Below are 26,139 nucleotides of genomic sequence, written 5' to 3'. Positions count from 1 at the left end.
GTTTTAATTACCACAATGATTAGAAGGCTAAGATGATCTTGCATGATACTTGACTGAGTTAATCACGCTTATAAAGATTCTCCCAGAAACTTTAAACATCAATGATTTATGGACCAGTCCCTGAGCCACGTGGAAAAAGCAGGTTCCAGTGCTGGAATAGCCTCAGTAATTTCTGCATTGCCACTTTACATTGTCATATGTCAGAGTATCTGCAGCAATGTTTAGATTATCATTTTCTGGCCCAGCATAAGCAATGATATTTCATAACCTTATTTTTTATGTCTTTGCAGTCTCCAAGGACATTATCACCTACCCCTTCTGCAGAAGTAAGTTGGTGGAACCTTTGGGGGCAGTGTCCTACTGTGATTAGAATTGTTCCCTCAAGCCAGTGCAGGCGTCGGGTTTGTTGTCAGTCAGATCTATCTCTGCCATACAGGCATGTTTTCTCAATGTTGAAACTTAACAAAAATTATCCCTAGGAAGGAAACGTGAAGCTCTTATTGAGAGATTGTACAAAAAGTGGAGCTGCCACTCCTCCCACTTGCTGTGTGTAAAGCAGAGCCCTTTGTCCAGCAGGCGTCACTTCTGGTACATTCCTGCTCCTTGTGGCACAGGCGGATTCAGATCTCGAGAGCTGCAGGATTTACAGGAGATAAAATCTGCTCTAAGCATCTAAATATTAACCCATGTTTGCTACTGAAACATTTGCAGTTTTGTCTTGAAGAAAACATAACTATGGTCTGGTTTGGTTTTGCTTTGCCAGAGGAGTTAATTTGAACATCATAATAACATGAAACATTTGGGAAGTCATTTGTCAGGATACAATAGATGCTCTTGCAGAATCATTATCATTGCATTATCCTATTGCTTATTTGCAACATAAAATTTGTATTTATTGCTACTAGTTAAAAATTAAGGGATTATAAAATTTCTTGTGAATCATCATGCATTTATCAGTCCTTTCCCTTTTGTATTGGTTTAGTTTGTTTCATGGACGGGTGGGAGGGCGAGGGTGTTGTTTGTTTGGAGGTTTTTTTGTTTGTTTCTTTTATTGGCTTTTTTACCCCCAGGAAGCCAAGTAAACTGAATTTTGCTATACAAGATGTCATGTTTACATATGCATGGGGGATCTGATTTGGATATGAATATCTGCTGATGTAGCTGGTGACACATGGTGAATTTAGCCACAGAGAGCTCTGTGCTGCAGCTGTTGAATTCTTGCTGGTCTCCAGGTTAGCTCGTGTGTCTTGTGCAGGACACTGCAGGACACACATGCTCTGGATGCAGCTTCCCTTATGGATTCAGGGAGTGTGGGCAAATCTAGGATTATTATCGAGTTTGATAGAAATTACAGGTGGAGTTGGAGCCTTCCAAGACTGAATTCTGACTATAAAAATGGGTTGGAGCAGATCCTTGGAGAGCAGTGCTAATGAAGTAGGTTGGAAGCTTAAGGGATGTTGCTATTTCAGTCGCTTCTGCTGATGCCTTCAGATCCATGGAAGTTAAGTGCTGCTAAAAAATGTGTTCTGTGCATTTACATTTATCAGTGGATGCCTCTGTCCCACAGGGCTACCAGGACGTGCGGGACCGCATGATTCACAGGTCTACCAGCCAGGGCTCCATTAACTCTCCCGTGTACAGTCGGCACAGCTACACCCCCACCATGTCACGCTCCCCCCAGCACTTCCACAGACCTGGTAAGGCCAACTGCATTGCAAACACATGCAAAAAAAATGTGTCTTTATTATGCCACTCAGTGGTGCAGTGAAGGCAGTTCTTTCTCTTAGAAGTGGAAGTTTAGGATTGGAAAATCGTTGTGTATTTTAATGTCTCATTTTCTACCTTTTTTTCTTGTTCTGGATTGTCATAGTATTTTGCACTAGGCTGTTTCTTGCATCATAAATATACATCTTCTGGTTTTGTTTCCAATCAATTATGTTGAAAATATTTGTATGTTTCTGAAAGCAAGCGAAAATTTGCAGCAGTGAATCGCAAACTTCATTCCAGAGTTTGGGAAAAATATCACATATTGGAAACAAAAATTATGGCTTGACTGTACAAAAGTTAATAATTTATTGCTTACTTGTAAAAAATTCCTTTAAAGCTTGGTGCAGCCATAGAATCTCATATTCAGAAGCAAAACACCCAAATGTTCCAAATTACTAGTATTTTTTTAAAACATGGACTCTGAAGGTATCTTTTTAATTACAGATGTAGGCAATTGCCTGGGAACACTTGAAAACACAAACTTTACTTTCTGGTTTAGCAGTGATGTACAAGTCCTATGTGCAATATAGAAAATGTACAGGTCATTCAGGTTCCCAGTGCCTTCAAAATTACTGCTTGTGTATCTAAAGGCAAGATATGAAAATAAGCTATTCATCCACACCCAAACCACATAAAAATGTATTGCTAAATGCTACTCATTGAAGACTTTTCAAGACTGATTTTATTGTGTATGGTAATGAATTAAATCTTTGTGATCTGTTTTTAAATTAAGTGTTACAATTGCTCGGTTTCATCTTCTTTGGTGATTACAGCTGAACAGTTGGGATGCCAAATGCCCATATGCAATAGGAGCTGCATTTTTAAAATTAAAGATTTATAATAGAGCCACCACTGTGGAACTTGAATGCTGTAGCCATTTCCTAGTGGGGGTGGTCTGAAAGCAGCCAATTGTGTCTATGAGTGAATGCCTTATTTAAGGGACCCAAGGGAGGTGGGACAGAAGCAAATTGTGTCTGATACTTAGTGCTGACAACATGGCTGTGTTTTAAGATGACGTTACAACTGAAACTGAAAGAAACTTGAAAACGTGAAAAAGCTGCAAACTTCTGTCCCTTGATTCTCCAGTTCTGAGGGTATTATTCCATTTTTATCTGTTGTCTCAGGGGTATGAACAAATCCAGGCCCTGTTCCAGACTTGACTGCAATTGAGTTTTACTGTCTGTGTTCAGTCAAAGAGCTTCCCCAGAAGCAATCTCTGTTTATCTAACTCTTGTGATGGGCAGATGGGCTCAAGCCAGAGTTGTGATCCAGTGTAAAATCTTCCACAGCCTGAAGGATTTTCTGGAGAGATATTTGTTCAAACTGATCTATGTTCCAATGATCTCATCTTGGGCTCACCTGTTACTGATCCTCACATGACACAGAAGTAATTCTGTACAATTTGTCATTTGATGTTTCCTGCCCTGTTTTGGGGTAATTGTTAAAGCTGCTTTTACAATTTCCCTATAGTAATTATTTACTGAATAATAGCACAAACATATGTATTTTTTTCTCCTAAAGGCACTTCTTTTCACCATGTTATTTTGCAAGAATAATTTCTCTCTGAATAAACCCAGTGGCCCCAGATCACTTCTCTTTTGCTCCCAGCTAGCCCTTGAGAGAGAAGTGAACTGCTGTACTGACGTTGTCAGCATAAGGTTCTTCAAAAATCAAGTGGTACAAGTTTTGAAAAAGTTTGCAGCCTTTTCCTCCCATGGTGCCCTAGCTGATGTTGGCAGCATTTTTGGAATGTCTTAAAACAATAGAAAACAGCTTGCATGCCTCTTGACAGACATTTTTTGGTCAGGCACTTTTCAAACCAGCTGCTTTCTTAACTAATTGAGAGTCAATGTTTGTGATGATTGCATGCTGGTAGCGAGCTACTTTCTGGTAACAAGGCATTGATCAGAAGTTCATTAAGCCACTGATGTTATGCTGAATTAGCAATGCACTTTAAACCTCTCTTCTAACACTTCCTGTAATTGTGTCTTAACATTTGCGGGCCCTTTGGTGCGTCTTTAACCGCTTTGGTTTTTGTTGGTTTTTTTTTTCCTCCTTCCTTCTTTCCAGAATCCTAATTGTTGAACGCCTTTTTTTTTTTTTTTTTTTTTTCCTTTTTTTATTTTTCTCCCTCCTTCCTTCGAAGCCTCCTTCCCTGCCTGTCTCTTATTGCTTTTCTTTGTCTCCGTTCTGTGCTGCCCCCCGTCCCGGCGCTGCCGCAGAGCTGCTGGCTCTGGGGGCGCAGCGCGTGGCTGCCCCGCGCTCCAGCCGCCCCAACTCCCCATTCCGACACCACCTCATGGCCCTGGCCAAAGGTAAGGAGCCAGGCCTCTCTGCAGGGACCTCCCTCCAGCCTGGAGATGTGTCGGTGCTCTGGCAGAGCTGGGGAAGGCCGCTCTGCCTATGGCTGTGGAGCTGAGCATGCCTCGAAATGTGCTCTTGCACTCAAAAATACTTTTAGAATAGACATAACGTCCTTTTTTTTTGGAGGAAATATGTCATTTCTAAGGGCCCTAGTTGAAGAGTCACCAAGCATTTACCTGGTAGAAACACACAGAAAAGCATTCATTACTCAGAACCTGTATGTGCCTAATTTAGCTTCTCTTTAAAGCAGTACACAACAATCCCATCAGTTAGTTTATCAAATTTAATTATTACTGCCACATTCTTAAAACATGCAGTGAAAAAATTGATTACAGTATTGCCTGAATGAGGACAAGGTGATCAAAAATATGGAGAAGGAAAAAAAAGATTATATAAAAACCAATGGCAACAAGGAACATAATCTTTGTTATTCACTTTGGCAATACTTAGGTGCAAACAAAGTAAAATTAAAATTTCTAGGCCTCTCCTTAACAAGTACAAATCAGCAGGCTCTGTTAAAGGCAGTAGCACTGCAAGAATTTACATTATTTGAGGATCTGGTCTTTTTTTCAATCTTTCATTTTCCGTGGTTTGATTTGGAGGAGGATTCTTCTGTGCCTTCAAGAAACTCCTTTAGCTCAATAAGCTTTTAATTTTCTTTCTTGCTTTTTGTGAATATGGTTTTACTCTGAGTTCTATTGGAGCACTTGGCTGGCCATCTCTTCTGTTTGGGAGGAGAAGGTCATAGCTTGTATCACCTACAAGAGCTCAAAAAGAGAAAGTTGAGAAAATTGAACATAGATTCCAATCTGGGACCATTGATTAATGTAGATATTCATAAACTGGAGATAATCAAAAGCAGTTGCAAGAAAGTTGTTGCCATGAAGTTTCAAGAAGTGCAATAGATCTCAACATCATAGCTCTTTAAGCATTCAGATCCCCACCACTAATTTTATTCTTGCCTTTTTTAAGATTACTTTTGATAATCTGCACTGTCCACTTTTCTACTATGTCTCTATTTAAAAAAAAAAAAAATCACTTAAAAAGATTGGGACCCTTAAAAATAGCTATACTGCTCATTTCAGCATGCAGTTAATTCATAGTCCTTGCAATTTCAACATTTCTTTGCTGTAAATCCAAATTAATGCTCACACTCTTTCAAGTGGCATTTTCATTATTTTTCTGTTGAGAAAATAGTTTCTTCAGCAGATAAATGAGAAGAACTATTGGAAATCCATGCTTATTGTTTTCAGATTTCAAAAACCACCTGGCATGTAGATCAGGTATCTTTTCCAGGTATTAGTAGAAAAGGCCGATTGGGATTACAAGTGCTGTAGACAGAGGGGGAGTGGGTATGGTTTTTATCAGATATGACCTGAAAGATGTTGTAGGAATCCTCAATTTTCTGAAGGCCTGGACAGCATTTATGTGTCATGACTCAGCCAAGCTCCTGAAAGCTCAAATTCCTTTCACTGTGACAAAAGAGGCACCATGTGATCTTTTTACTGGCTCAGCCTTTCTCACTTGTACTTTTAGCAAGAAGGTGGACTTGATGTTGGTTCCTAAGAAAGATTTCACATAACTATAACTCTTGAGGTTTTTCTCTTTTTGAGATCATATCTCAACTGCTTTGGCAAAGGGGCATGATTTCCCAGCAGAATAATGATAACTGAAGTGTCATATGACACATTACACCTGTGTTATTTTGTATACTCAAACCAGCAAAGAAGACATTTAGACGAGTTCCAGTGTGTTTTCATACAGCATAAGGCTTAAAGAAGCATTATGATTAAGCCTCATAGACACAGCCAAAATTAAAGAAATAGGAGGAGTGAAAGGGGCTAAACACTCCTCAGAGTGAGAGTTTGTTGATGTAACATACATGTTGAAAAAGCTGGAGGAGTGTGTAATATGCATCAGCTTAGACTGCATATAATCTAATTTGAACTCTCCATTGAGTTTGGTCTTGTCTCAATAAACTACTGTCTTTGCTATGAAAGAATCAAAACAAGTCCACCAATGAAAGAAACCCTGACCCTTCTGAAATCAGAGACAAAACTTTCATTGAGAGCCAGGATTTCATCTTGGATGCCTAGAATTTTTCAGAGGCATTCAAGAATATTGCAAAGCCCCCATAAGATTTCCATGTAAAAGAGTTCCAAAGTAATGTGTATTCCTTTGCTCACAGACCTTCCCATGAGGCATTTACCCACCTTCACAGAGAATTTGGACCTTGGTTTTCACAGGTTCTCTCTTTCCTTCCCTGAGGCAGGTCTCTGAAATGAAAGGATTTTTGTACCTGGTAACTATTTCCAGGGTTTTGTGGATGCAAGTGAAAGTTCTGCTCTGGAAGACAGTTGTGTATTGGCTTTTTAATGATTTTCAGTTTTGTATGTGAAATAAAGGCTACACATCTGAACGAGAAGGTGAATGATACTTTGACAAAACCTGAACAGGAGTAAGGGTTTCAGGTACTGCTGAGCTTGTTTTCCTATGTCTCCTCAGAAGTAGAGCAACTAAACTGGAAGCTGACAGAAGGCTCAGTGTTAGTTGCAAGTTGACAGAAGGCTCAGTGTTGGTTGCATATGGGATTTTTGGCCTGATTCTGTGAGCTGAGCTTGTGAATCCCACAGTGAGCCCAGTGGTGAGCACTTCAGAAAGCAGCAGGGACCTGCATTACACTGGGCTGTGTGTGGGCAAGCAATTCTATTCTTGGCTGCTAGGGCAACCTGCCTAACAAATTCAGCTGTAGAAAACAACTACCTGATGGAGCAAAGGGAATTAAAAAAAAAAAAAGCCTCTGAATTTCCATTCTACTGTGCTCTAGTGATTGATTTTTAGATTAAGCTTGTTCCATTATCTCCTAACATCCCCCCACCTACACACAGACATATTCAACTTCATGCCATGGGTGTCGGAATTGTTCTTCCTACAGTGTTGGTGAACTGGAGTGCTCATGTTGCTTTGGGGAGTTAACAGTAGTTACAGCATATCTGAGACAGAGAGAGATTTCTGTGCAGGCAAGGAAGCCACATTTAATGGGCTTTTATGTAAAGCTGCAAGCAGGCTGGCCATGAGGCCCTGGGAGACAGGTACAGGCAGCCAGGAGTTCTGCTGCCCTCTGTGCCTGTGCACATTCTATTGGCACTGCTTCTATAAATTGTGGGTGGTTTTGCAGCTGCATCCCAAGCACTTAAGCCTCGTTATGAGAGTGAGTTCCTCAGGGATGGCCTAATAGGAATGTAAGTAGATGAGCCATTCCTTCTTGCAGAGGTTGGAGGCAATGAGGCTGCCATCCTAGGAAGTGTAAGGGGGAGTCATTTGTCACAACTAGCAGGAGTCATTAGGTACCCCAGGAAATACAAGCCAACAGAGACATCTGTAAAGCATCACGTGCAGGGTGATACCACAGTAATTGTCTGCCTGGTACTGGGTGCATTATCTAACATTTCCAGTTCTCTCTAAACAAATTATCTGTGTCCCAGATGCAAGACCAGCCAGCATACATTTGTGGGTGTGAGCACACTTAGTTGTGTCTAGAGGTAGAAAGGGGTCTAAGAAGGGTTTCTTCCCTGTATTTGTAGTATTGGTGACAGAAGCATTTCAATTTGAACCTGCACACATTATTCTACCATTTCCCAACAGGTAAAATGTATTTATGAGGCCTCTGTTGTGGCAAGTCCACAAGTCAATAAATCCCTTTTGTTTTTTCTCTTCCATTGAGTGTAATTGCTAAAGGAAGCAAAAAGGCAGAGTGACATGTTCTCTAGAAACAACTAACTGTATCTTGAGACATATTAAGATTGAAAACAATGGTTTTGCTGAAAAGTAGCTCATAATTTCTTGGTAGACTCAAGAGACATAAATAAAATCAATTGAGGTGTTTCACCATCACTGTATCTCAAAGGGTGGAGAAGTAGAGCAGAATATTGAAATTGCTAAGTAAAGAACCATAGATTGAGATATGACAATATTTAACAAATGATTCACGCTGCTTTTCAGAGTTAGCAAACCTAGCCCTTACTGTTACCTGGCCAGAAGCTCAGCATCACTGCACCCGAAATAGAAAACCACTGTTGAACACGTGATTGAGAGAGCATCATGTCATTTAGGGCTGAAATGTCAAAGTGCTAAATATAGAATTTTGAACATGCATTCTTCTGGACAAATTTTGTACAGCCAATCCCCCTGAACTATGCATGTAATTTTTAAAAACATTCATATGCTGTGGGTTAACTTGTATACTGGCTGAAGCCTCTGGGGGCATATCTCAGCAAGGTTTATAAAGAACTTTTTTTTTTTCCTTCAGTGCCTTTTAGATTGGCAGATGACTGTTCAAGTAGAAGAGGATTCTTTGTGTAAATTGTAAAGGCAACTTCTTTTTTCCTTCTCCCATACCTATTTCTCCACCCTAGATAGATAAATAGTGTGCTGAGTCTAAGGTTAAGGGTCCTCTAACAGGACATAGGAAAGAGGCCTGAAATTTATTTTTCCTTGTGTTTTTAGCCCTTCTGCAGTTGTTATCATTCCCTCCTTCACAATCCATTTTTTCCCTGCTTTCTTAGTCAACATTTCTAGGGTTTTTGAAGCCCTTGTGTATACCTTAAAAAATGGGAGGGGTTTGATGCTCTCTTACTTTTTGTTGCCGGGGTCACCCCACCCATGTGAAATAAATAAGCACCAGTGTGGATGGTTTTTCTTGGTGTGTGTGCAAACTAGAGCTAAGGTTTTTAGGTATTAGATTCAGATTTGCTAAATCAGCAGTGGTGAAATATTGTCATCAGAACCAAATTTGGCATAGACAGAGACTTGGAGCGGTGTGAACGATGTGCACGCAGCCATCTGATGGGCTGCACTACTTTATAAAATCATTTTGCCATATCAGAATTTTCCTAAACCAATGAAAGAGTGTGTGAGGAACAGTTATGCCTTTTGATATGGGCCAAGTGACCTAACAGCTATTTTCTGTTTCTGGTTTCTGTACACTTTTGGTTTAGTGAACTGTAGTAACTGCCAGCATCTGCTTCTATCTGCTTTGGGTTTGCATATCGACTACTCTGCTCCGTGTTTGTGCCTTTTAATTCCAAATATCAATCTCTCTACTAAAAAAATCATTGCCAAGTAACCTTCCATTCTTCTTTTCTATACTGCCCATCTAATCACCAGCTATGAGCACACAGCTCCTGCCTGCATGCCGTCAGAATGAGTCTGAGCTTCTCAAACCTCAACTCCAGCCTGAACCTGAATTTTTATCTCTGCAGGAATATCAGGGGGAAAAAAAGGTCACATGGGCTACTACCAGCTCTCCTTATTGTTTGTATTTATCCTTTTGGTTCAACTCCTTTTCTCCCTGGAGGTTTTGATTCCGCCAGTTTTGTTTGGGTTTGATTGGGCTTGCCTTTTTTTTTTTTTTCTTTTTTTTTTAATCGCTCTCCCTCTTCTCATTTTGTTTTCTCCATTCTTCCATTGGAGGCAATGAGCCGTCCAGCGGTCGGAACTCCCCTGTCCCCTATCGGCCTGACAGTCGCCCTCTCACTCCAACTTACGCTCAGGCCCCTAAACATTTCCATGTTCCAGGTAGGAGCTGGCACTGTGTGTGTCTCGCTGTCCTGTCACAGTGTAGAATGTAGCCTTTGTAACTTCTGTCTTGTCTCCATCCTTTCACACCGTTCACCATGGGTTGCACCCTCGGGGTTTTGAACTGCTTCTGGGCTTGCTGAGAGGAGTAGTGCCTTAAGAAATGTGGGGGTTTATTGTGGTTTTTACCTGTTCTCTTGGTCAGGTGTTTCACTCTTAGAATGGTTAATTTTTCAGGGCCTTTAAGCTGTATACGAGCTATGTAGGGCTTGGGGTTTTTTTCCCAGTTGCACCAGCTGAGCACCAGCCTAGCTCTGCTAATTTTAGAGGAATTGGTTTTGATTCACATGCAGGCAGAAAAGAAGTGGCCAGTGAACCATTACATATGTTGTTTATTCAGATGTAGTGACTTGTTTCAGTCTTGAACCCAACAATTCCAGTTTACTGTTCCTTTCTTGTTAAAGCAGGTGAGGTTGTTTCTTGTTTGTGCAATGTCCTAAGAGAGACCTGCAGATCCACAAGGATATGTGTGCCTTAGGACGCCCTTTCTATAGAGGGCAGTCTGTTTTGAAGTGAGCTCCACAGTTGTTCCAGCATCTGAGAAGACTGTGTGTCTTGGATTTTGATGGGATGAGCTGTGTGTCCCTAGGTTTTGGACATACATCTGGCTGCTTCAGTGATAGCTGAAAGCCTTGTTATTTTCAGATTCCCTTCAGCCTAGTGTTCCTCCTCACTGTCAGAGGTTACTGCCCTTCCTCCTCTCCTCAAATCTGGCAGATAAACAGTTTGTGCACACCCCCTTTCAGTCAGGGTGACCTGGCTTGGCTGAGCTCGGCTCTTTTAACTGCTTAAGCTCACCTGGCTCTCAGTGCCTCACCTAAACTCAAGCCTAATTGCATGAATAGCTATGAGAAATGACCTGGAGCATGGTGGGGGAGCTCTCCTTGCCAGCTGGGGCCATGCAGCCATGGAAGGAGCTGTGCTCCCATCCTCCCTGGAGCTTTCTGCTGTCCCTGTGCTCAAAGGACTGCATGACTACCCTTGTAGTGTTCAGACCTGTTTGCTGGTCAAGTGGCCATAACAGATCCCACACAGGAATGAAATACCACAGTCTTTGTGTGCAATGAGTTTGAATGCTTGTTTAAGGATATAGGGTTCTGCAGATTAAGATTTGCCTCTATTTCAATAGATTTTTAGGTTCAACTTCCCTTAATGCCAAAGGCAAAGTTGTCTCCTATAACACTTTAATTGGATCTGTGATACAGCACACGTGTTTCTGAAATTCCTTTTCATCTTTCACTCTAGTGTAACTGAAAACTTTTTTCAGGCAGCATGAAGTAGCAAAATGGGTTTCTGACATTAATTTTCTAGCTCCCTGTAGCTCAATTTGCTCTTCTAATAAGATTTTGGCACATTTTTGCACTGTAGTGCTGATTTTGGATTAGCTTTTGTATTTGTAGCTGTGCTGAATACGTGAAATGTTGGCTGGGGTGGGAAGGTAGTTTAGAACAAAATGGTTCCTGTCTTAGATTATTATTTGGAAAAATATGGTATCATTTAGACATGCTATAGATTTACTGCATTAGAGTTCTGGGAAGTGTTTTTATTCTGATTTACATAGGTAATATTCAACATGGTGGACCTTGAATAAAAAAAATACGGAAAAAAGAAAGAAAATCTGTCGTTATGGTTTGAGAATTAGTAGTGTGTCAGTGAACACTGCATAAAGAATGCCTTTGACTCACTGAAGTGTGGCTGTTGTTGCCTGTTCAAAGCAGTGTCCTAGGCAGCTATTTTGTTCTCTGGATTTTGAAGTGAATTGTAGGCTCACTGCATTCTCCTCTGCTCAATCCAGCCAGTCAGTTGGAAAGAAAATTGAGCTGTTCTGACTGACGCACAATTTTCCACAAAAGTTATTTGGGGTAGTTTTCCCCAAATGGCTTGTGTCTTCACCATTGAAATGTCTTGCCTGCTTACATTTCTTCTCTTTTATCCCACTTTAAAAGTGATGGTTCATGAGTTGATGCATCCACATGTTACAGAATCAGCTCCAAAGGACTTCATACCACATGTCTTTGACTTTTCACTTGCTCTTATGTTTTCTTTAAATAATCTGATTTTGTATAATACTAGAAATAGCTTTCTGGCTTTTTCTTGTGCTACATCCTTGATATGGTCTATCTATTGCTTTAGTGGTGGAGTTGTCTTTATCTACAACTGAAGTAGTTTTCACATTCCCTTTTTTTTGTTTCTTGATATCACAGATCAAGGTGTCAACATTTACAGGAAACCGCCCATCTACAAACAACACGGTAAATGACCTTTCTCTTTTATTTCAAAATTGGAGTGTCAGCTGAATTAAAAGGTGTGCAGTTAGTGAAAAGCATTCAGTTTTTACTTTGCAAGCATAAAACTTTAGTAGTCCAAGCTTGAAGCGGCTGTAATTGCATGTCCTGGAAAATGATTATGTTTTAAAGCCTGTCGTTTGGTTTGGATAATATGGTTTAATCTTGCCATGTGGATATGAATGGCAAAATTGCCATTAGCTGAGATTTTGCTGTTTGCATTATGATACCTTCCAGCATTTCTCTTCTTTAAGTTTATATTTTAAGAGTACAGGTACTGGTCATGTTAAAATGGATTAACAGTAGACTGATCTCTGACAGGGACTTCATGAAATACCCTTATTTTAAACAGATACAGTACATTAATTTACTTCAACAGTGAAGATGGAGAGGTTATAATCAGACTGGAGTTCCAAATGTACCTTGACTGTGTCTTTAAATAAGAATCTTTAATTAGTGAAGATATTATAGGTGACTTATCACTGACAGGGCTAATTTGACTCTCAGCCCTGTGATACAGCTCAGGTAGTTTGCTGTACTCGTTTTTCCAGGTGTCTGGGTTCTGAGTTGGACAGCAGTGTTAGTGCTGTAAGCTTTTTGGTGTTGGTTTTGTCATAGCAAGTCTGAAATGACAGTGATGGCAGCAGCCCTCAGCCTTGTCTGTAGTCCCACAGGGGAAGGCTGCATTGTGAAGGAGTGTGTTCACTCCTCCTCTCTGCTGTGAATAGCAAGCTGTGTTTAGGAGATGGCTTTTGTTTACCTCAGTGAAAGATGGATGCCTCCACTATTTATAAACTCCGAATTTTCATCCCTTTGCAGGTGTTTTTTCCAGTGAAATGTATTTAGGGTTAAGTAGCAAATCAGCAGCACTACAGGGTTTGGATGAACAGTTGGCTGAGAGCCACTGAGCTGGGATGAGCAGGAAAGCCCACAAGTCCATTCTGTAGTCAGGAGTGAGAACTGCAGATTACACTGCTCTGGTATCACCTAAGGGTTTTCCCCTCTTTTAAGTTTCAAACCATATGCTCATTTTGAAAAAAAGTCTTAACATTGTTTCTGTTTATTTTTATGGTTTTAATGTATCTCCTCACCTCCCATTAACATGTGAATGTTTAACCACTGACATCACCAATTCTAATACGTAAGTACTGTTTGAGGTCATGCTTTTGTAAACTCTGACCAGCTTCCTCCATGCCTGCAATTATACTTAGAGTTTTTCAATTATCAACTGCTCAGAATTCCCAAAGATATCTAATGCTGATGTTGCTTAACTACCTGGAACGTGTTGGATGAGCAACACAGTGCATCACTTTGTTAAAAGATGTCATTCTGTTAAAAAAAAAAAAAAAAAAAAAAAAGAGAGAAAAGGAAAGAAAATTCCAGAACCATTGCTTCTGATACGATAGCCTCATATAAGCAAAGGTGATTTGAGCTAACATTTTTCCAGCTCAGAGGTAGTGAAGGTTGGGTTTAATGCACACTGAATCCTATTAGATTATTTTTAAATTTTTAATGTCAAGAAGAGAAAGCCATAATGCACATCCTCACATGCTTTTACAAGGCTTTGGCTTAAAATGGAATTTAAGTGGAAGCCCCACTACCAAGCTATTTTATTTACCTCAGTTGGTGAGGTTCATTGTTTTGCAAGTGCCTTGCCCTGCCAAGTTGACCTTAATGGAGTTTAGTATTTATTAATAAGTTCATACCTGCTTTTACTACTACTGCATGCTCTAAGCAAGGGCATGCAGCATGAAAAAAATCCTCTAGTTAAACATATTTGTTTCAGGTTTCTTTTCTTCTTTGTTTTGCAGCTTTTCACAGATACAATAAGAAATAATTAGCATCAGTAGTGTTAGAGTTTGTATTCTTACTCTGATCTATTACTTTGCTTCCCCTAGAGGGAAAACTTATTTGTACATAAATCTGAGTTCATCTTCATAAATAATCAGCTGTCGTTAGGAGATATTGGCAAATACTGTTAGGCTGCATTTTCTCACTCTTGCCGAATCATTCTTACTCTGTGAAACCCTAGTAAAATCCAAAGCTGATTTGGGGTTATTTTGGGGTGGGGATGCGGGAGGAGAGGAAGGTTCGATTCCAATCTATTGGCAAGAGAAAGGCATTGTTTTGCTTCAAGCTGCGATTGGAAAAGCAAAACATGAAAACGTTTGCTTTTGGAAACTAATTTCTTGTAAAGTATGAAATTTTTGCCGAAATTAGGCTGACCTTTGTGCTGCTCCAGATTATTACATAGCTAAGTTCCCTGATTGCCATCTAGATGCAGCTGCCTTGGCAGCACAGAGCAAGTCCTCCGAGGATATCATCAAGTCCTCCAAGTTCCCAGCAGCTCATGCACCAGCACCCAACGAGATCCCAAAGATTGAGACTGACCACTGGCCAGGCCCTCCCTCCCTGGCTGCCATAGGTATGCAAACACAAACCATTCATCTCTGCAGCTCAAAAGGTACTGGACACCAGGGGACACGGACAGTGCAGCTGGAAAAACGTGTAGGAAAGGTGGTGTCACCACAAAGTGCAGTTCTCCTGGTGAGACCAGTGAGTGTCTGAATCTAGAACTATTGAATTGCACTGTGTAGAAGAGGCTTTGCTAAAGGACTTTGGCATTGATCACACAGATATTAACCCCTAAGTAAATTTTTGAACTCTAGTGCAGTAGCTTAAAAAGTGTGGTGTGTCACACAATCCTGACTTCTTTCAGTTATTCTATTTAATCTTTTAGTCCTAAGCTAATAGCAAAAATTCCACAGAAAACATGATTGCTTCCAACCACATAACTAATTTCATTACAAGAAGCAACAACTGAATTGGAACAATTAACAGACTAAATAATTCCTGATTTTCAGAGTTACTGTTTCTACAGACTTTGTATTTTTCTTCTATGTTGTAGCACTACACTTATTTTCTTTTCTTTGATCCATGTGCCTCATCAATTTAAATTTTTTTCTTTGTTTTTTTTTTTTTTCTTCTGTTGTGTTTTTATTGACTCCTATAGCATAAAATAAGAGTGATCTAATCTGGTTCATTCCTGAAGTCACATCTGAAGCACTGAAGTGTTGCTTGTTTCTTTGTGGGGTCTTTGTGGGGGAATGTATGGCTTTCATAAAAATAGGATCTGCCCAGAAGTTCTGGGAGGGGAGACACAGAATGGGAGAGCTCAGAGACCAAGTGAAGGGGCTGCACACGCAGCAGCAATTTTTTTTAAATGTCCTTTAGTTGGGATTGCAACCTGACCTGGCAGTGTAGAGTCCCTGAGTCACGGGAATAACATCAACATATTTGAAACTCTGTCATCTACATACTTGAAATGTCTACATACTCTAAACACTGAGTTTGTCTAGCACAGGGTTGGTAAATAACTATATCGGATAAAGCTCTGTGCAGGAAAAAACAGAACTGCTGTCTACATGCTTGCAGCAATAGCACATCCTGCATATTCATGGAATTGTCCTAGCATCCAGACTGGATTATTTCTTAAGAATATTCAAGAATATAGGAATTTTTAAATAAAAACTAAGGATCGAAAATGTAGAAGACATGCGCCTTAATTCATTTTAGCTTTATCCAGTTGATCAAATTAGTTTACTTCATTTTAGACTAAAACAAATTGCCTTTTTTATTTCAAATATGAGTATTCATTTAGGAGCCTAATGTAGTTTAATAGTCCATTTGAAGTGGTAATTCAGATTTGCTTCTCTCAGTCTAGATAAAACTGCAAATATAAATCAGACTTTAGGTTTTCAGTTGCTGGTGTTATTAAACCCTGCATTTCCAGAACCAGCAACATGAGCTCCTTTCTCTATTTCAATGAATAATGACTTATGTATCTAGGACCATTGCTCGTTTTGGAACTCATGTGTAATTTAAGTTCTTGTTTAGTTTCTAAAAAGCCTGATAACCATTGGGCAGGCTACCCAAGCGAGTTTTATTAAGAATGAATTTTGAAAAAATCTTTTGACTTTGCGAGAAAACATCGCTTTGTTTATTCAGCGAATCAAACTGACCAGTACTTTGAACTAGCATTGAAATCTTCGAGCTGCAGTTGAACTGATGCACAAAGCTCTGTCTGTGCTGTGGTTTTGTGGAAGCAGGAGCTGACATGAGACGCAGATCAAGTGGAAGGGAGGAAGATGATGAGGAGCTGCAGAGACGCCGGCAGCTGCAGGAGGAGCAGCTCATGAAGGTGGTTATAAGCTTGTCCTCGTGCTGTTTCTGAGCACCATCCAAAAAGTGCCCCTTTGCTTTCTGTAAGCAATTCCTACCACTGTCTTGGTCAGCTTTGTTTTGTTGATATGTTTTTTTTTTTAATTGCCATTTTTAGCTCAACTCTGGTCTGGGACAGTTAATATTGAAGGAGGAGATGGAAAAGGAGAGTCGCGGTAGGTCAGCCCTTTCTGCCAGTCGTTACGATTCTCCAGGTAATTCATGGAGGCAAAAAAACTGGTCATGAGCAATGGGGAGAAAGCACCACAAATGCACATATCAAGCAGTGTCCCAGAAGAGAAACAGCTAGGAAAGCTGCTTGATGTGTGTGTGTGGTGATCTGTGCTGAAAGAGTGGCCTGATTCATCACCTGGTTTTGGTGAGGGGAGGAGTGTCATGTTTTTAATTAGAAGAAATATGAGGCTGAGGATTTTCAGGCAATTTTGAGGAGAGAGCTGCTTTAGTGCAGATGAGGAGTGGGGCGAAGTGTTCAGTGACCATGACATCACACACATGCTAATAGGTGGGTTAAATTGTTAAATTACAACAACACATTTTGCTTACACTGATGGTTTCTATCCCTGTTCAGTCTGTTCTCCCAGGGAAAGAAATTCAGCATTGTTGACCAGTGGGGCTGCATATTCCAAACCCAACCAGTGTTTTGACCTGAGCTGACATTTTAATTGGGCAAAGCAAAAGCACAAAAGCTAACTTAGACTGGTAACTTAGATTCTTTGCCTCGTTGCACATTTTGATGTACAGCTGTGGCTTTCTCACACCTCCTGAGAAGTGTTTGGGGGTTTTATTTTACTCTCTTCCTTCACCAGCCATTGTAACACAGAAGCTGTACTTTGAGCCAAGAAGAGACAAGATGAGTCTCTCTGGAGTCATCCACTGGAACAGCTGCAGCTGGAGCAAACTAAGATTTTCCTTGTGTTCCCTGTTTTATAAGTGTGTTGCCTTGATGGCTTTGGAGAGGATTCCTGTAGCTCTCACTCACTGTCTTTCATTTTTACGAGGCCAGAGTCTACCTGCTCAACTGAGAGCTTTTGATTTTATTATTAACCTTAGCAGAGGTTGGAGAACTCCTTTATTTGAGATATGTCCATCCCTCTTTGCACGGAAAATCAGTGCTGTCATCAATTCCCTTTTGGAATCAGGGGTGATGCTAAAGCTGATGCCATGGATGATCCATGAGCATTATTTTCAATCCAGTGGGGACCACCTTGATTTTGAGCCTGGAAAAATCAGTGTCCCTTATTAATGGCCTGCCACCATGGCACGATAAAGCTGTTTGTAACTTACAGAATGTGTTGAAGTTTGTGTTGAGTTTGGGACTGAATTTCTAAAAGTCAGTGTGTCTCAGTTGGTTGTGTGTATGCTTGGCTCTTTTAACTATGTATTTTGTACTAGGTGATTCCTCAAGTGTTCTATTTTTTTTAGTTTCTGTGGGATTTTTCCAGTAAAATATATTCCCTTCCTCATTCAACAGCACATGCTGCAGCCTCCAAAACCTCTTCTCTCCCTGGGTATGGAAAAAATGGACTTCACAGGGTAAGAAGATGGTGATTTTGAGAAGTGAAAGGTGGCTTTAATTATGCATGATATTTGTTTCCATATCAATGGTGTTGGATTTTCAGTTTGATAAATGTTTCTTATAAAACCACCTGAAGTCAGACCAAACCTATTTTCCCCTCCCACAAATTACTTTGTTAAAAAGGCAAGAAAGCAATGCAAGAAATGCTGTAAAATTGAGGGAGAAATAAAAGAATTAAAGCTGTTTATTTCTCCCCAGGTACCAACCTGCTTGTAAAGTCATGAACTGTGAATTTATGTTCTGTCCCTCCTTTCTTGTTACAGCCGGTCTCTACAGATTTTGGTCAGTACAACAGTTATGGGGATGTGAGTGGTGCTGTTAGAGGTAAGGATGAGGAGCCTTTTACAGTCTGTAAGTGATAAATGTAAAAAGATGTTTGATCTCTTCTGCTGTTTTATATTAAGGCTGTGGGTGTGATTACTTTGTATTTGCTCAAGAATTTTTAATTTTCTCTGGCAAACTCAATTAACTCAAAGCACTTCAAATACCTGTTAAAAATGTTTGGTTTATTTTGCTAAATCTGTTATGTGGAACTGATCCTTGTTCATACTTTAGCATTGAATCAAATGGAAAGCAAGTAATGTGTGCATTATCAGGAATATTAACTGAGTTCTGTGAGTTTTGTGTTTTCTTTCTCTGAAAATTATCATCCACTGTGCAGTCTGAAAAAATGTGCCACAGTGAAGAAATGGAGATAACGCCCTCTAATTCTCATTGCTGCTCATGATCTTCTTTATGACTTTGAGCTGGATGTGGTACCAGTCAGTGCCAAATAAAAATTGAAAATATTATTTATGAATGATAAAGTAATTCTCCAAAAACTTGGAGAGATAATGAAAAGAACTGCAATACTTGGAGTGCTTGACTCTACAAACTAAGTCCAAAATTAGAAATGTTGCTGGCCTTAGAGAATCAGATGGGATTTTGGAAAAATCAGGTAGATCAGGAAACAGAGAAGGATTCTCTGGTAGATTGTGACTGATTCTTGTTCTTCCACACTCTAAAGCTGATGAGAGTTCTCTTTTGCTTTTCAGATTTCCAGGTAGAGTACGGGTTTTCGTCAATCAACTGACAGCAGAACCTAAAGCAGCTTCTTGTTCAACTCTGAATTTCTGCTACAGGGAAGGGTTTCTTAAGACAATAGCTTTGATTTTCCTGCATGTTTATGCATAATCACCAATGTAGAACCTTATCAACAAAAAACAGGCACAGCCTCGGATTCCTCCTTGTTACCTCCCCAGAGCTGAGACAGCTCACACCCATTCTGTGACTTGCTCTGTAAAATCCAATGTCTGTTCCTGTATGAGTTATCTGTAATAATCTTCTCTGGATGCATGAGGGTGGATTTATTTCCAGCCTCTTTAGTACTGACCCCAGAGACAGAGAAAGTCTCTTCCAGAGGAAATTTTCTCTCATACCAGGAGCTTTGAACACCTCATTTTTACCCTTTAATTTGTTCTCCAGACATGATGGCTGATCAGTAGTTTTCTACAGTGCTGCCATTGCAGATGAGCCAGAAAGAAGTGTGCTTGCAAATATAAACCTTTTTTACTTCAATTACTGCCTGCAGGGTTTTTTTCAGAATGGTTTGAGTCTGCCTGGCTCCTCAGCACAATCACAATATGAAATGGCAATTTAAGAAATTGTTTAATTACTTGGATGATTTTGTAAAAGGCATATCAAAATCATGATGATTGGAAAGAGAGTAAGATTATGAGAGGGAAGCAGAGCTATCCATGTACTGTGCTCCAAATGTTTTTTCCTTAGATTTAGTACCTGTGTCAAAACAGCACCTTTTTATCCTATCCCTGTTTGTGTTCGCAGTAAAAATTTCCCATCGTAGAGAAAAAAAAAATTACTGATACAGTAAATTACAAGAAGGAAAGCCCAGAGTTGTAAGAGTGCTTTCTGTGCTGTTGGGTGGGATCTGAATTAATGCTAGGGAAGAACTGGAGAGGAGCTCACCAGGCTGAGCAGGGACAGGAGCTGTGGTGGCTGAGAGGACTGAAGGATCCCTCTGCCTGCCTCACAGGAGTAGTGAACAGTAGCCCTGGCAATGATTGAAATATTAAGACCAATAATTAAGACTTGAAGGAAGTCTCAGGGCAAATTCACCTTTGTCTTCACCACTACTTGAGTGCCTTTTCCCTCTGTGTGTGTAACCTCTGTGTCTGATGTGTGCCTGTATCCGATGCAGTCCCTCCCGGATGGTCATGTCCCTGGAATGAGAATGGACAGAGGAGTATCTATGCCTAACATGTTGGAGCCAAAGGCAAGTGCAGATGTTATTCACTTTCCTTCAAAACATTGAAGGTTTTACTGTGAAATGCAGATAAAAGATGGGAAATGTCTTAGTTCCCTTGTTTTCCTTTACCTCAGTCCCTGCTCCTTATGTGCCAAACCTCTCCCTTTGTTCTGGACTTTGTTCTGCAGGTGTTGGTGCTCAGGCAGGCTGAGGGCACCCAGGTGTGATTCCTGGGTTCAGGAAGCTTTTCTAGGGACAAAGTGACAGGTATGGGAGGTGCTCCATTGCTGGTTCTCTGTCAGGCTCTCACCAGCCAAAGCACCAGGCCAGACTCAATGAGAAGGTCTCAGATCTGTCCAGTCCAAAAAGTGCTGCAGAATATTGTGGCTCACGACACACTGTTGAGGCTGTTTTAATTCCAAATTTTAGGGGAAATCTTTGACTGGAAGGGAGATACCTGCATGTCTGTCTGGATCTGTTCCTTAGCTCTCAGCACTGAACCTGAGACCTGTCCAAAGCATTGAATTCCCTGTACAGGAAACTCTTCAGGAGATTTATTGGGAAAAGAGACAATGTCTGCTAATTATAATTTAAGATACAAATAAAAATGCTTTTACAGCTATGTCTAGAGATGCCTGAATCAAAAAGAAATATAATTTATAGAGGGAATTCAACCAGGGCTGTGTTTTAAATCTTAAAACTTTATTGCCAGTGAACCTTCCATGAAATCATGATTTTGCCAAAGTTAAAAGGATCAGAATTTCTGCAGTTAAGTGAGGAGCTCACTTTTCAAACCAGATTACTTCTTGTGCTTCCGAGTCACCTCCAGGCAAACTGTACAAGGCAATAACCCTGGCTTTATAAGCTGAGACCCCAGTGCACTGTGCAGTTACAAGTGGTTTTATATATTATATAAATAAGACCATGGGGACTCCTGAGATACTGCTTTTAATTCCAAATAATTTCTTTTTCAGTGCAATAGAAATTCTTACAGTCACCATTGCTGTCGATGTACCCAGTGATTTGGGATGCTATTTTAGGTGACAAATTCTGTCAGTATTATTAATGACAAAATTTAATGATTATTTATTAATGATTATTTTAATTATAAAATTTATGGGAAATTTCCTGAGATAATAGATCACTTCCTGTTGCTATTTATAAAGGTGATGCCAGACTCTCAGGATGTGTGAATTGGCACTGTTTTTATTCATGTCAATTGTCCAACACTTAACTTACACCTGGTAAAATAAAAAAAAAAAAAATCAGAGTCAGCATAAAACATATGAAAAGTAGAAATTAATAATCCTAACAATGACCAGCTATTACCAAATGGTTCTTCAGAAAGGACAGAATTTGTGCATCTTGCCAGCCCAGATTGAGACATGCCTTGTTGTGAATATTTAAATATAAAATGTACTTATGACCGTAGATCTTAAATTAAACTCTGCCTGTTTAAATATGAAAAGTTACGTTTTAGTTTCCTATACTGCTGTTTATGGTAGCCATTTCCAGTATCAAACATTAAAAATGTAATTCCAAGTATAGACTTAACTGTACAACTGTGACAATGTCAGAATCTCATAAGAGTCATATCTTACAATTGGTATGTAAGCACACGTTATTTAAATTATTACTACTTACAATAAAATCAGTGGTGTGTTCATTGATGCCTGAATGTTATTTATTATGTTTTTGAAAAGTTCATTGGGATAATTGTTAACAATGAAATGAACTCATTGCTGAGTTCTGCACAAAAGTCGATTGTTCTGCTATTGAAGTAATGTAATTAATAGCATTTGATAACAGCTCAGCTCTCTCCAGGAGAGTTTTGGTGGTCTCACTCATGTTCTCATTGGGCAGCTAAGACAAGAGCCATAAATGACAGTAAAGGCTGAGCCAGTTGCCCCTGAAGTTTCCAGAAGAACTGCATTGACTTGAGTAGGGCTTGGCTGAGGGGTCTGGGAGTGCTGCTTTCTACTCCACAGAGACAGGCAATGAGAAGGGCTCTGGAGACACTCTGGCAGACAGAACACGAGCTCTCCTAAGGCATGGAAGTGTCTATCCAAGGGAAAAAGAAAATAGAAGAGAGTTTTATTTACCAGGGCTGACTCCAGAAACTGATTTTAATATTTTCTGAAATCCTTTCCAAGCAGCACTGTTTTCTATTAGTTGTTTGAATTCTTTAACTATCCAAAAAGGCAAGGAAATCCATTGATAAATTCCACTGAAAGCAGTGACCCCCACTAATTAATATCTTGCTAATTCAGAGATGCTGCTTTTTTAATTTACTTTCATGTTTTTAAAGCCATTCACTGTCTGTCCTTAGGGCTGTCCACACTCTGGCAACCATTAGTTAGACCAATGAATGACAAATGCAATTACCTTAATAAATTTATACACGGATGGATGAGGAAATATATTGCCTAGAAAGGACTCTGCCTGACCAAAGCCAGCTGATGTGTTATATACACCATAAAAATTGTGGCTTTGCAATATGATGTAGTTCGATGCTAAACAAATTCTGGCTCTGTCCAGATCAGCTTGTTTTCCATACAACTTTAGGGAAAAAGGATAAAGAGAAAAAAAAAGGCAACTGATATTTGCTTTGAAAAGGAAAAAAAATACTTGTGTGTTTGTGAAAATGAGACACATTTTGTTCTGTCTGCTTTAGACTATAAATATAAATATCTCTTTTCCCCCCCTTTTTATACGTTGTTAACAGATTTTTCCATATGAAATACTCATGGTGACCAACAGAGGGCGAAATAAAATACTAAAAGATGTAGACAGAACCAGGCTGGAGGTAAGAGAAGCAAGTTCCTAAATGCTCTTTCCTGCTAAAGTTGTGTTTTGTTTGTGGAAGCTGAAACACTGAAATGTGGGTCCTGAGAAATGTGGGAAGATTTCTCAGCACTGATCAGGGAAAGAGGAATCAGACACTGGGAGGAAGCAGCTGCATCTCCTCAGTCTCCCCCATCTCTGTCTCCCTGCTCACAGACTGAGCTTCTCACAATCCCCTTATGTTTTCAGGCCTTTCATTATGTACTTGTGGATTTGCTAAAAGCCCAGACTTGCACCAGTTTCATAAGATCCATATTGGAGTGGAGCAATACTTTGTTCAATCTTGGACCATCTCTTAGCTAAGAGTCATTGTCAGCCATCCTTGAGGATCAAAAGTCTAACTTTCTTTAACTCACCATGAGTCCTGTGACTTAGTTAGAAGACTGGCTGATATCCAGAAATATGAGGATCTAAATCTCTGCCAACAAACAAATACAGTTTACAACTTTGTGGATTAGGAAGACTTAAACAGCCCGGTGGAATGCTGGGGATGCTTAAGTCATTTGTAGTCAGTTAATTTTCTGTGGAGATGAATGGAAGGAGCCACAAAAATGTGAGTAATTTGGGTAACCATTTGGTTTTATTCCCATTTTTATTATTAGATATGGGTCACTAATCAGAATTCAGTGCTGTGTTAGATTAGTGCTACAGGGAGACACTTTCCCCATCCAGTGCATTGCAATGTGGCTGAACAAGAAGTAACTTGTGCACAGGACAGCACCAAAAATGTTTCATTAGCAGCAGAGAAGTGTGCTGAACAGTTAGCCTGGCCAGACATCTTCCTTCTCAGAACTTTCAGCATGTCAAGCTGCAGCCCCTCTGCAGAACACTCTTAAAACCCCAGTGTCTGTTTGGGTTTCCATAAGAAGAGGTGACTTGCTAAGGCCTGGGATGGGCGTGCAGGAGCTGGTCCTGTTCTCTGGTCTGTCACTGCTTGTTGGATGGCTTCAGACCAATCATTTCTCTGTCTCTTGTTTATTCAGCAAGTGAAATAGTTCCCTGACTGGTTCCTGGGGCACCCAAGTCCATGAAGACTTGGATATGTGTATTGCCAAAGCATTATTTTTTCCAGCAATGGCTCTTACACAGTGAGAAATCCCTAAGGCACTCCAACCTCCTGTTATGTCTCTTTGGCTTTGACTTACCATTGCCTTTTCTCCCTTTTTTTTTTTTCACCTCCTTTTTTTTTATTTTTTTAAAGCGTCATTTAGCACCTGAAGTTTTTCAAGAAATATTTGGCATGACGATACAGGAGTTTGACAAGTTACCTCTCTGGAGACGCAACGACATGAAGAAAAAAGCAAAACTCTTTTAACCTCCCTTTAAACAAACCAACCACAAATGATGCATAGAATATTGTATCACTCAGTCCAAACAGTTTGGAAGCAACTACTTACCCACCAAAAAGGGAAAATCAACATAGTGGCACCTCTGCAGTTGAACAAGATGAACATTTGCCCTCCTGGAATGCAGGGAGAAAATATCTGAGCTCAGAAACAGCAATGATAGCTTTCAGAGGTGTCAACCTGTTACCTGATATTATACAAGGTAGAAAACTGTTCTGTTCTTCTCCCTCAATGATATTCCCTTTACTTCTCTCCACAATACGATGGACTTTATTGCTAGAGCCAGGAAGTGCCCTTAGGATGCCTTGCAGACTAAAGTAGTTGTAACCACTCCAAGAACTGGAAGAGAATATATACATATATAAATATATATATATATATATGTATGCGTGTTTGCCTGTGTGCACACATGTATTTATATCTCTCCATCTATCTCTGTGTGTGTGTATGTGTGTATATATGTGTGTATATATGGAGAGGGACATAGGTAGGTCTGTAGTGAAGGAGAAGCCCCTTGTAACTTATCCACATGGTCACATTAAGTCTTTCACCCAACTGTTTCTTACTTGGCACACTTTTGACACGGTGTCTTCTTCGTGTAACACAGCCTGTGGTGGTGGGCACTCTGCTCACCTGCAGGGCACATCACTTGGATTTCTGGAAAATGGACTCCTTGTAAATATTTGCTAGGATATAAGAAGTGAATTGCTGTGTGTGTGTTGTCAGTCTTCCTCTTCCACACTTTCTGCTTGAATTAATAAGGCTGGAGCTTAACCAGTCCTTTGAATAATTTAAGATTACTTAAGTAATGGGAATGATGGAGAAGAGTCAGTTTTCTTGTAATTTACTCCAGGAGGTGGGTGGATGGGGGTGGGAGTGACAGAGTGAGAAAATGCTATTTTAAGTGTGCCCTGGTTTGCATCCAGAGATTTCAGGATGAACTCCCTGCTGGTAATTCCTAGTACAGCTCATCAGGCTGCAGTGGAGTTGTAGGACTTTACAATGGCAGGGAGGATGGTTCTCTGCAAGCTAACATGCAAATTCATCCCTCTTAGGGAGGAACGTTTATGAATTAAAAGGTACCTTCAAGGTGCCAAGCTCTGCCAATAGAGGCTTTTTGATTAAACTGCAGTAGCTGTTGTCAATATGGCACAGTGCATGGGGCCAAGCACTCATTTTAGTTAATGTAGGTTTTCACTTGTGCTTGGAAAAGAGGGCACAGACTTTTTTTTTTTTTTTCCTTTCTTTGAAGCATCAAGCTCCAGCCTTGGTTATTTTTATTTCCCTTTGTGCCTGACTTGGTTTTTGAAGACAGAGTAATCATGCAAGACAGTTTCTGAGCTGCATTGAACTCCTTATTGCTTTCAATCTTCCAATATGCTGCAGCTTGAAAAACTGCCTGTATATACCTTAACTGCTTCTGGGCAAGTCCTATACAGAGGAGGACATGAGCACCAAAGTAATTGAATGGATGCATTGTGGCTGCCAGGTCAGCTTTTTCTCTTCCTTGGTGCTTAACTGCCAATGCATAACTGCACTAATGAGCCTCACTCCTGATAGGAGAGGGTCATTTAGGTTCTGTGTCTGTCAAAGAATATCAAGGTTTCCTTTTTAATGCAGACATTTCAGGCACTGGAGACATGAGAACCTTTGTATTTTCTGTTATATGAGACATTGGTGTTAAAATCTGGAAGTCAGGAAGAGGAAACAGTCCCGTGTAGTTCTGAGATTCAGTATCACTGTGTTGAGTTCTCTGTATCACCAAATGACATTTCACCATGAACTGTGCAGGACAGCCCAAACCCTGCCTCTTCTTGCTGGTTTAGGAAGTCC

The 26,139-nt window shown here is 40.1% G+C and overlaps 1 protein-coding gene across 7 annotated transcripts in view; it reads left to right on the top strand.

Annotated features, from left to right (window-relative positions):
• The window catches only part of ABLIM1 (actin binding LIM protein 1), a 137,043-nt gene extending 112,367 nt beyond the window's left edge, over positions 1 to 24,676 (top strand). For 2 of the 7 annotated variants that reach the window (XM_088169369.1, XM_088169368.1), the window contains 9 exons: positions 291 to 326; positions 1,568 to 1,697; positions 9,604 to 9,708; positions 11,973 to 12,020; positions 16,163 to 16,254; positions 16,393 to 16,489; positions 17,767 to 17,828; positions 18,135 to 18,195; positions 18,906 to 19,079. In XM_088169369.1, the coding sequence (XP_088025495.1) occupies positions 291 to 326; positions 1,568 to 1,697; positions 9,604 to 9,708; positions 11,973 to 12,020; positions 16,163 to 16,254; positions 16,393 to 16,489; positions 17,767 to 17,828; positions 18,135 to 18,195; positions 18,906 to 18,943 (669 nt within the window). In that variant the 3' untranslated portion in view covers positions 18,944 to 19,079. Of the gene's footprint in view, positions 1 to 290; positions 327 to 1,567; positions 1,698 to 9,603; positions 9,709 to 11,972; positions 12,021 to 14,331; positions 14,479 to 16,162; positions 16,255 to 16,392; positions 16,490 to 17,766; positions 17,829 to 18,134; positions 18,196 to 18,905; positions 19,080 to 20,068; positions 20,144 to 22,841; positions 22,923 to 24,161 lie in introns of those variants that run through there. The other 5 variants (XM_088169370.1, XM_088169364.1, XM_088169365.1 and 2 more) reach the window with 5 other exon arrangements.
• Positions 24,677 to 26,139: the final 1,463 nt, after the last annotated feature.

The sequence above is a fragment of the Sturnus vulgaris genome, chromosome 8, assembly GCF_052056855.1.
Source record: "Sturnus vulgaris isolate bStuVul1 chromosome 8, bStuVul1.hap1, whole genome shotgun sequence".
NCBI lineage: Eukaryota > Metazoa > Chordata > Aves > Passeriformes > Sturnidae > Sturnus > Sturnus vulgaris.
The sequence above is the reverse complement of the archived record's forward strand: the minus strand, read 5'-3'. Positions and strand labels throughout refer to the sequence as shown.